The sequence below is a fragment of the Tachyglossus aculeatus genome, chromosome 16, assembly GCF_015852505.1.
Source record: "Tachyglossus aculeatus isolate mTacAcu1 chromosome 16, mTacAcu1.pri, whole genome shotgun sequence".
In the NCBI taxonomy this organism is placed as follows: Eukaryota; Metazoa; Chordata; class Mammalia; order Monotremata; family Tachyglossidae; genus Tachyglossus; species Tachyglossus aculeatus.
The window spans coordinates 137,734-148,417 of NC_052081.1; the positions used below are offsets into that span (position 1 = coordinate 137,734).

The 10,684-nt window shown below is 57.3% G+C and overlaps 1 protein-coding gene across 1 annotated transcript; it reads right to left on the reverse strand.

Moving 5' to 3' along the window:
* Positions 1-6,338: 6,338 nt before the first annotated feature.
* Positions 6,339-9,541, reverse strand: TENT5C (terminal nucleotidyltransferase 5C). The gene has a single exon (XM_038758066.1). The coding sequence runs from the start codon at positions 9,538-9,540 to the stop codon at positions 8,362-8,364; it is 1,179 nt and encodes a 392-aa protein (XP_038613994.1). The 5' UTR covers position 9,541; the 3' UTR covers positions 6,339-8,361.
* Between the last annotated feature and the right edge of the window lie 1,143 nt (positions 9,542-10,684).

Genomic DNA, 10,684 nt, shown 5'->3' on the forward strand with positions numbered 1-10,684 from the left:
GAATAGAAGGCAATCTGCTACTCACCCATGCTGGGCAGCAGCGGCATGGGAGAGAGCCAAGGGCAGAGACTCAAGTTTACTTCATGGAAGAAGGCAATGGTAAACCACTGCTGCATTTTTACCAAGAAAACTCTATGGATACACTACCAGAACGATTGCATATGGAGAGTGAGGTGTTCTGGAAGTGATGTGTCCGTGCTGTCGCTATGGGTCAGAAATGACTCTACGGCATAAGACAAGACCCCAGTGCTTAGTACAATGCCTGGCACATAGAACATAAATACCATTAAAAAATGTAAAAAAACCAACAGCGGTCATCACAGGACACACTTGTTGGGTAGTCATTAGGCAGGCCACACAATGGCCCCTAAACACCACAGGAGATGGCCCGGACAGCTCAGCACCCAGGAACCCCACCACTCCACAAGGGCAGGAGCGCCCCAGAATGTAGCAAACTCAGCTGGGTTTTATCTTCTCTAAGGAGAGCAGAGCCCTAGAACCACAACTGAGGGACCCTCTCCTGTAGCCTCCCTCAAGGGCCATTTGACACAGTTCTTCATCCTCATCACCCCTTTCCCTTCATGCTGTCCTTATGTTTTCTCTCACTGGTAAGGGAACCTCTGCCCTCTCACTGCGGGGCTGAGCTGGGGATGCTGTGTCTATTGCCCTGGGGGAGGGTCCTTCTTGGCAACCTCAAGGCCCATTTGCCCAGTGATTGTCTACTTCTTTCCAGGTCTCACTGGTGCTGGCTCCTCTGAGTCATACTGGGATGCTAAGCAGTAAGCCACTTTTCCAGCATCATCTGCCTCGCTCAGTGGCTTCCCTCGAAATATTAAAATAGAACTACAATCTCAGTGATGATCACCAATCAAACAATCGTATTTATTGAGTGCTTACTGTGTGCAGAGCATTGTACTAAGTGCTTCGGAAGTACAAGTTGGCAACCACTGTACCAGAGACTGGGGGAGCCCCTGGGCTGGGGAGGGAGTCAGAATCCCTTTCAAGAAGGCAATGGAGAGACATCACTGGGCCAGAACCACGAGGCAGCGGTGACTACCATTAAATCCTGACCCACCAACAGGTTGGATAGCACCTGTGGTATAGCTGGGCCCAAGCATTCGGACATCCCTCCTCAGGAGGGATGGCCTCATACCAAGAACCTAGGCGACAGAGGGCTCCCAAACCCAGCACCACATCCTGAGCAGTGAAAAAACTTGCTTCTGGGACAACATGGGCCAGAGTCTCTGACAGGCCAGTCACCATGTTGGCAACTGCAGCAATGCCTGCCCTGAGGCTTGGTCATCAATAGTGAGACACCAGTGGCTGTTTGGTCTTTGTGCTGGCTGAACAGGGGCAGTACCTGAGGATGGCCTCTGCCATCCAACCCCCTCCCCACCCCCACCCCAACACTCCAACTCCTGCATTACCCCAGCAAGATCAGCCCCAGTGTCTCTGGGGATGGAGCCTTTGCACCTAGTCTTGGGGTTGTGGGCTGACACTGGTTCACCATAGCCTCTTGAGCAGAGAACAGCTCCACCAGAATCCCTCACTTTGCTTGGTGCCTTCCCTTCTAAGAAGCACAAGGTGAGCCCACGATGAAAGTAAGTGTGCAGGGGGAGCAGTCAGGACCTTGGGGCCCACACACCCAGGAAAAACGAGCTGGCAAGAGTCAAGACACCCCACCATTCAACTGAAGTGACTTGGGGACAGCTGAGGTTTGGGATAGGTGGTAGGGGGTGGGGAGGGAAAACTTTCCCCAGGTCCTCATTAAAGATCACACTGGGATGGGGAAGGCCAGCAGGGAGGGCCCCAAGTGTGACTTTGGACAAGAAGCTTAACTTCTCTGTGCCACAGTTCCCTCATCTGCAAAATGGGGGTTAAGACTGTGAGCCCCCGGTGGGACAACCTGATCACCTTGTAACCTCCCCAGCACTTAGAACTGTGCTTTGCACATAGTAAGTGCTTAATAAATGCCATTATTATTATTATTAAGTGATGCCCTACTGTTAGCCTATGGCCAGCAGCTGTCACTGATGTGTGCTCTGAGAATAAGCCACGAGAATAGCCCAAGCCGGCCGTGGCTACGACCCCTGCAACTTGGTCACAAGTGCCAGCCGGCCTGGCACTGGGAAGATGAGCAGAAAATTATTATTATATTACTAATTGTGGTATTTGCTAAGTCCCTACTGTCTACCACGCACTGGAATAAGCTCTAGGTTAGATATAGGATAATCAGATCAGACACAGGGTCCCAGCCCAAGTAAGAAGAAGAACAGGAATTGAATCACCCCCCCTTTTTTTTTTTACAGTTGAAGAAAGTGAGGCATAGAAAAGTGGAGTGACTTGTCTAAGGTCACACAGCAGGCAAGTGGAGGAGCCGGGATTAGAAACCTGTGCTCTTTCCATTAGGCCATGCCACTTCTGTTAAAGCTTCCAGAAGGCCATTGTTCTGCCTCAACCTCTCCTTGCAGGCTCCTCCAGTTTAGCCCAGTGTGGGCCGTGGCACAGACCACCCATGGCTCTCAAGGCAGCTGCCCCTGCTCCAGGAGAAAGAGTAGCGGCGGGCCAGGATGCCGGGACCAGTTATCAAGGGGTGGAATTGGCAGGGGCGACCCTGAAGTGCAGTTTTGCCACCCCACCAGGCTCTCCAAGATCCTCACCTGGTGGCGGCCACCAGGGCTGGCCTGTGATGAGAGCCATTGGACTTACAGTACCAGGTGGGTGGCGGGAAAGACTGCAAAGGGCAGCCTTGCATGATACACCATATCTCCCTGGCCACAGAGTGGGAAGAGTAAACACGCTCGGGATGTTTATCGGCCAGCTGTGTATACATGGTCCTTTCCAGCTGCCCAGCTGCCCTGCGTATCCAGGCCGTACCAAGCATTCCCGCAGACAGAACTTTAATGAATGAGCCGCACAGGCCTGTGTTTTCCCAGCTGAAACTCAGTTGCCCTTCCTGTCCAGCCCCCTGGCAGGGGCTGCTTGGGTGCTGAGCCTCTGTGGGAGTCTGCAGGAGCTGCCCTCTAACCTCTGCCTGGCCTAGCATGGCCCAGTCCATGAAAACATGAGGTGGGCAGCCCAGAAGGTGCGCCCCACCGCCCCCCCGCCCCGCCCCCACCCAGTGACACTAAAGTCACCACTTGAGTGGCTCAGGCTCCAATGCTGAAAAGAGCTTGTTGAAGGGAATCACGGCGCAGTGGACATTTGTCTCACAACCAAGAGGAAAGGGGTTCAGGGGGAGAAAGGAAAGGGGCCATGCCTGAAGAGATGGGATTTGAGGAAGCAAGACTTTATTAGATGACCTAACCACCACTCCCACTTTGCCCTACCCCTAATCTTTTTCTCCACAGCTGTCGCTCCAGGAACGAGCCAGCTTCTCCTACTACTCGCCCTGGTTGAACCGTCCCATCCATTCAATCATATTTATTGAGCACTTACTGTGTGCAAAACACTGTACAAAGTCCTTGCGGTGCCCGGTCCTGGCCCCCTTTCCCCATGGCAGTTACAGGCACCAGTCATTAAGGAAGCTAACTGCAGACAGCCAGGGCCTGCCTTGCCAGGGTCCTCAGTGACTGGGAGCCTGCAAGCAGGTGGCAGGCAGACTCCAAGACTGAGGGAAACAGAGCCCACTCAGGACAAGAAGCCAACTGAATCATCACCAGGAGCTGCTCCCCGGCCCAGGCCTACACCCACTCCACACCCACTAGGGACAGCACTCGTTCCGTGGAAGATAGGTGCCATCCCAAGAAGGGGTTAGGAGCTGTCAGGATGGAGGGGTGCCCGAGACTCGACCCCAAGCTGGATGGGGCCTATGCCCACACTTTGGTGAGCCAGAGCCCTGAGCAGACCCCTGATGCGACACCAGGCTCTCCTTTCAGCCCGCCCAGTGGGGCACGGGCATGGCAACCCCAACATCTCCCCTCGGGGGGTCCTTCCGGAACAACGCATGTAGAGCGGCCACTCTCGGGTCAGCAAATGAACACAAGCTCCAGATTGGGGGCCGCTGCACTGCCTGCTCTGGTACTCAAGAACTGGCTGGGGGCAGAGAGCACACTTGGACCAAGTCTTTAAAATAGATCTTTATTTTCCAATGAACTCAAAAGCATTTTTTTTTTATCTCATTACAACATTTTGCCAAAAGAAAACATTTGCACAAGGCCTCCGCATATAAGGCAATGAGGTGGTGGCCATCCGTGAAACGGCAGAGCCACCCACAGTTCAGTGGGCACTGACAGGCCAACAATCCCCAAGACCAATTGACCACTTTTCGGTAACGGCCAACAGAACCCTGGGACTAGGTGACTTGAGTTATGTGGCTGAGAGGATAAGGACAGCACCCCCACATCATAAAGCTTCCCACCGACCCCTGCCTTATTGGCCGGTATTGCCACTCCCATTCTCCAAGTCACGTGGGCACAGTCCTGCTCGGTGTCCTTCTGGCGGCAGTTGCCACACACAGCCCCAGCCCCTTCCATCTAGCCACCTCCTCCTCCCCAGCCATCACCCCTCACCCCCTAGCTCCTGCAGCCCACCAGGCCGCAGGATGTACTGTGCCTTTTCTGGCTCTCTGATGGCAGCCAGCTGGGGTATAGTCCACTCCGGGCCCTGGTGGGCCCATGGTGGGAGTTCTGGCCTCCACCTGCTTTGTGTAGCCAGCCTCCTTGGGGCCCCAGACCTCCTTCTGGGCTGCCAGTGGCCTGGCCTAACCCACGCTAGCCATATTGCCGGTTAGCGGGACCTGGGAGACTGTCCTACGCTCAATGGCCGGTTTGGACACTTGCAAGAGAATGGCATCTTGGGCTTGCTAAGGGCAGAGACCACTCTGTCGCCACCTCGAAGGCTCTTGGCAGCCAATTAGCATCTTTCCCGGTGGGGGCTGATGCCTTGATGCCTGCCCACACCTCTCCCCACCCCCTCCACAATCTGAGTGGCAGGCCCAGTACCAGTTGGGAGCCTCAGGAGGCTGCGTCCCTAAGCCTAACAGGAGGGAGTTGCTCAAACACCGGGAGCGAGAGCAGCAGGCCTGGAGAGACACGACAAGAGAATGAGGAGTCTGCCCTGCCAATCCGGGCAGAGCTGCTGCTGACCCTGAGTGGGAGGCTACAAGAGTCCAGGAGTGAGAGGCTGTGTTACCACCACCCCAAGGACAGGCCCCTTCCCTGAACCCCTTTCTTTACCCCCAGCCCGGACGGTCTACTTCGACAGCGGCAGGGCAGCACCACGTGCAAACACTCACCACACACCCACGAATATGTGCAAACGCGCCCAAAAAGCCCCAACCAGGACAAGTTGGTCAAGGAGCAATCCGGCAAGTTCCCTGGGTTCTCAATGTGAAGATTTCCATTTCCAAGAAGCCACCAGCCTGGTGGGGAAGATTCAAGTGCCAGGTTAGGGCACCAGGCCAGGAATTTGTTCGTGTTCTTCCGCTGCCAGTGAACAAGAAGGACAAGGAAAAGGAGCCATCGTTCTGGGTGCAAAGAAGCCCCGTGCAGAGGCGCTGAGGCCCAGAGCCCAGAGGAGAGAGAGCCAGTCCCAAGCCAGCTGAGGGTCAGCGTTAAATTTAACTGGGGACGCAGATTTGAACTTTGGTGACCTCTGCCACTGCTGAGTTTCATGTTACTCAACACTAAAAAAGGAACTTGCAGGTTCTGTGCAAACACAGAACCCCCTCACACACCCCGCCCCCTACACCCCAGAGGGGCAGCTGAGGCGGGAAACTTCAGCTTCCCATTCCTGACCTTTGGAATGCCAGGGCTTGGAACTTCTGGAGCTCGTTTCAGGCTGGCTTGGTAGGTAGACCTACCTGGTCTGGGCCAGGTTTAGGTGAAAGGCCTGCCCACCTGCCCTCCTCTGAGCAGGTCTGTGGGACAGGGTGATCAGTCTGAGAACCGGCACAGCTCCCTGAGAGGTCTCCAGCCCCTGGAAATATGAGCGATTGGTCTCAAGTCACCAGAAGCCAGCTGAACAAAGCAAAACTCAATACAAAGATTCCTCTCCACCACAAAGAACCACCCTCCCCTGATCCCAGTGCTGCTGAAGTCGTGTCAGCCGGGTGCTGTCAGCCAGGGAACCTGGCGGGGGCCTGAGACCAGAGCGGCTGCCCCTCAGCACGGATGTGCACAAAAACCAGGCCGACTGGCTGCGGCCACCCCCACAACAACCCCCACCCCTCCACCCCACACCGGGCAGCCAGCATCAATACGTGCGAGTGCTCCCCAAGGCCTGGAGAGACCCCTCCGGCCCACACCCACATGCGCTTCTGCCCCAGCCCTTCACCTGCAGGCAGCAACCAGTGGTTTCTGCTGGAAGCCAGGTCAAGTGTGTGTCCCCTGCCCCTCCCTAACCCCACCTCACATAGGCTTTGGTTAAGCTATCACCTGCCTCTGAGCAGTAATTTTAGTGTAAACACACTGCCATCATACCACAATGGCAAATTCAACAACTAAAGTCTTGGACAACCAGATGCCTGGAAGAACAAATATGGCACAAGTCAGATCTCAGTTCTCTGAAGCCCCACCCATCTTCAGGTTGCCTACACTTGAGCCAGCAGCTCTGAGTCCCTCTTCCTCCAGCCAGATCCTTGCCAAGAGGCAGGAGCCAGTGTTTGCTTCCTGCAGAAAGAGGGAGGGAGCGTGGAATCACCTCGGCAAGAGCAAGGTGGTCGACCGCTGACTAGTCCACGGAGCGAGCCGCTGGCCGTGCTTGGAGAGGAGCCCTGTCCAGGAAAGTGGAAACGCTTCCTGCTCTGGGACAGAGCGGCTTTCTCCCGGGCCCTGAAGTACAAGATGGCAGGGAGATGTGAAGCGGCTGAGGTCCGGGCCGGCATTGCATAGGTGGAGTAGAAACCACCTGTGTGAATCGCTAGGGAAAACTCCAAGTTAGGAATGCCAACTCGACCTGTAATCAACAAAGAGTGGTGACTGGCAGAGCCCTGGACCTTGCCAACACTAATTCAAAATTCATCCCCAGCACCAGGCCGAGACAGCGGGGGGCTCCAGAGGCATAGGAGGTGAGGCTGGTGGCCAGCTCAGGATACTCAGCACACTCTGCCCTGGTGGCTCTAGATGGGCCACCGCCATCCTGCCTCACAAAGCACAGGAACAGGGATCCGCCACTCCCAAGCTAGAGCCGCTAGTTGCGGAAGTCCAAAAGCTATTTGCCAAGCCCAAGCAGCTTGAGGAACAGATGGCTTTAGTTCCCAGTTTCCTGCTTGACCTGGGGGGGTGGGGGGAAGGGGGTCCCCTTCCTCCCCACTCATGTCACTAGTCACTTGCCACCCACCAATGGTGAGAAGAGGTGGTCAACCCCTCCCCTCTCACCCTCCTCGCAGTCAAGGGGAGGACCGCGAGAGCCAGGATTCCAAGGTCTGGAGCTATTAGTCTCGGCCAGACCGTCTGGAGCTATTAGTCTCAGCCAGACCAAGCGACTTGTCCCCCTGGGTCTCTCAGAGAGACCAACAGGTCGGCCAGTTCACCCAACTCTGGCGTGGAAAGGCAGTCCGGGCCAGTGGTCGAGACCGGAAGCTGAGCCCCGAGAGCCGCTGTGGCCCCATTTCTAGAAATTCAGCCCAGACCCCACCAGCCCCACCCCACGCATTCGTCCAGGTGGAATGCGGCTATGACATGAAAGCCAGCAGGGCACCTGGCACCAAGCCAACACCCATGGCAAGAGTTACTGGAGTAGAGAGTTCCACTTCAAGAGAAAGCGCACGCTTTTCAAAAAAATCAAAATTCCTCTCCCATGCCAACAAAATTTGTTTTAGGGTTCTCCCACCTCAACGTGACTTTTAGGGAAAGGTGTCAAACGAGTTTTAACATCCTCATTTTTCATTCCAATAACAAGCAGGGATAGCAGCACCTGAGTCCCCACTGGACCCTCACAGGGCAGAGTTGGGCTCGATGTTGCCTTCCACACAGGGACTAAGGGGATGGACGGACGGATGGGGACGGGCGGACGGGGACACGGACACACACACACCCCAAACACACCCTTTACCAAGACCATGACAATCAAGAGGAGCGCAAGTCATGACTTCACAACAAAAGCCAAGGGGGCTGGATCAGCAAGCGGGCAGAGGGGCACCCAGAGGTGATTGGACTCACCCTCACCCCCCAAGAAATTCCCAGCCCCAATGGCTGGCTCGTGTCCAGATTCCCAAGAGCCTGAGTTTGGGATCAGAAACACCAGCTCTTTGGGAGAGTTCTGGACGGGCAGGCAGACCACCCTGTCCTCCGCAGGGCTGCCCACAAGCGGGCCCCTCAAGGCAGGCCAACAACCTGCTCCCGGACCAGAGCCGTGAGCCCTGGCCAGCTGGGCCCTCCCCAACCCCACCCCCGATCCGGAGAGCCCAGAGGGCTCGGGCTAGTTGCAGGGCAGCCAGGTGGGGTATGCGGGGCCATGGGGTCCGGACGTAGGGCCGGCGACGTAGTAGCCACCAAAGTGGCCGTCGCCGACATACGGCGCAGGCTGGTAGTAGCAGGTGACACTGGTGGCATCTGGGAGGCCATTGAGCTGGGCCAGCACCCGCAGGGCCAGCAGGGAGATGAGGTTGAGCGTCTGACGGCGCTCATGCCCCATGAGGCACACGGTGCTCTCGTTGACCACGCGATGCAGAGTCACCAGGTAGGTATAGCGGCTCCTCTCCTCCTTGGCGAAGTGGGTCTGCAGGTAGGCCTCCAGCTTGCGCCGCTGCTCCGCGAGATCGGGGAAGTCGATGAAGAACCGGGAGCACATGTAGCGTTCCAGCGTCTTGATCCGGTCCTGGTCCAGGGGCCGGAAATCCCGGACCAGGAGGTGGCTGTACTTGAGCAGGCCACCCCCGCGGATCTCCTCCGGGTTCTTGGTGGCGATCAGCCGCCTGCGGAGGTGCTCCAGGGCCGCCCCAAAGTCCCCGTAGACACTCTCTCCAACCACCGTTGGGTGGAAGTGCTCCGACATGGGCTGCTCGGCGCAGCCGTAGTAGTGGAGCAGCGAGTCCAGGATGATCTGGAACGAGTCCACGCTGAATTCAAACTGGCGCCGGATCGAGTCCACAAACTTGAGCTCCACGTTCCGCCCATCCCTGTTGGACAGCGAGATGAGGCTCCAGCGGTCGGCCTCCGTGCACACCTTGACCAGCTTCTGGACGTAGGCCTCCCTCAGCGTGCTGGGACTGATCTTCAGCCGGTTCACACCCGCCGGCAGGAAGAGCAGCAGGGAGCCCAGAACCACATCGCGCACCAGCTGGAAGTCGCCCTCCGTGGGCAGGGCCACGTGGAAGATGAGGTCCAGGTCCTTGCAGCCCAGCCCATTGTCCTGAACCACCACGTGGCCGGCCGCCGAGCCATTCAGGCGAACGTCCCGCACGTGGACGCCGGCCTCCTCCAGCCGGGAGCGCACCGTCTGGACGATGTCCTTGAGGGTCAGCTGCAGGGTGGGGAAGTTGCCCCGCCCATGGACGGGCACCACCTCGGTCAGGACCTCATCCAGGCGGCGCACCTGCTCCCAGCTCAGCACGCTCGATGCCAGGCACGCCTCGGTGGGAGTCTCGGCAGCGGCCATGGCGGGGGACGGACCTGCCAGGGAAACAGAAGGGAGACGCAGCATTAGTCTCAATGGCCTGATGGTCCCCTCGCCATTCCCCGGCTGGCCCTGCAGCCAGTTCCCCACAAGCTCCCGGTCATGTTGAGTCGCTTACTGAGGACCAGGGTCACCCCTAGAGGACCCTGACTCTTACGCTTGGCCAGGACGGGCAGTGGCAGACTGCAGGCGGGCACGGGAGCAGCATATTGTTCCGATGCCCGCGTGGAGTCTGCACAGAAGCACACTGGCGCCCGGGGTCCAGCGACAACACTCACCGATGGCAGCGGGGCCACCGTGAGGCCAGCATTAATGCTTCCTGACCTGGGCCACCAAGGTAAGGACAGAGTTCTGCAGCGGCGGGAGAAGCTGTCAGGGACACAGCGGTGCCTGCCTACCATGGCACCACGGCCCTCGGTACAGCAAGCATGTTGGGCCTGTCCCACTCAACCCTTCCCTGGCACACATCCTGTTCAATCCTGCTGTCCGGGACGGGGTCCCTCCTTCCTCCCCTGCCTGCAGTCCCTGGCAACATCCTGGGGCCAGTGGACACCCGGTAGACACCCAGCAGTGGCTTGGTTGGATGGCCAGGTGGACCACAGTGGGTCTCTGCCACCCGCTGAAGCCCGCAAACCCAGTGAGGGTGCTGCCCCTCAGACCTCAGGCCAGGCCCCCGACTCTGCCAACACGTTCCTGGGCTCAATTCCCCTGCCTAAGGGCTGGGTCACCGAGTCCCCAAGGATAGCCCCATCTCTCCCCACGCTGCAGTGCCCTGGGATGCTTGGGGCTGGGATGTCATCATCACCAATCATATTTACTGAGTGCTTACTGTGTGCAGAGCACTATCCTAAGCACTTGGGGGAGTACAATACAAAATAATTAGCAGACACCTTCCTTGCCTTTAATGAGCTCACAGTCTAGCTTACAACCCTGGGGAGATTTTGCAGAGGAAGACACCATCCCAGGAAAATCCTCAAGCGAAGAGGGGACTTTCCATACCCTCTCCCTGCTGACGATTCCACGACATCTCATTTTGAGCTAGAATCCCCGTGGGTTGGGCCTCCCCGGGGTCCTGGGCTGCACTGGAGTGGACTCCTGTGCTTGGAATGGTCATGGACACCCATCT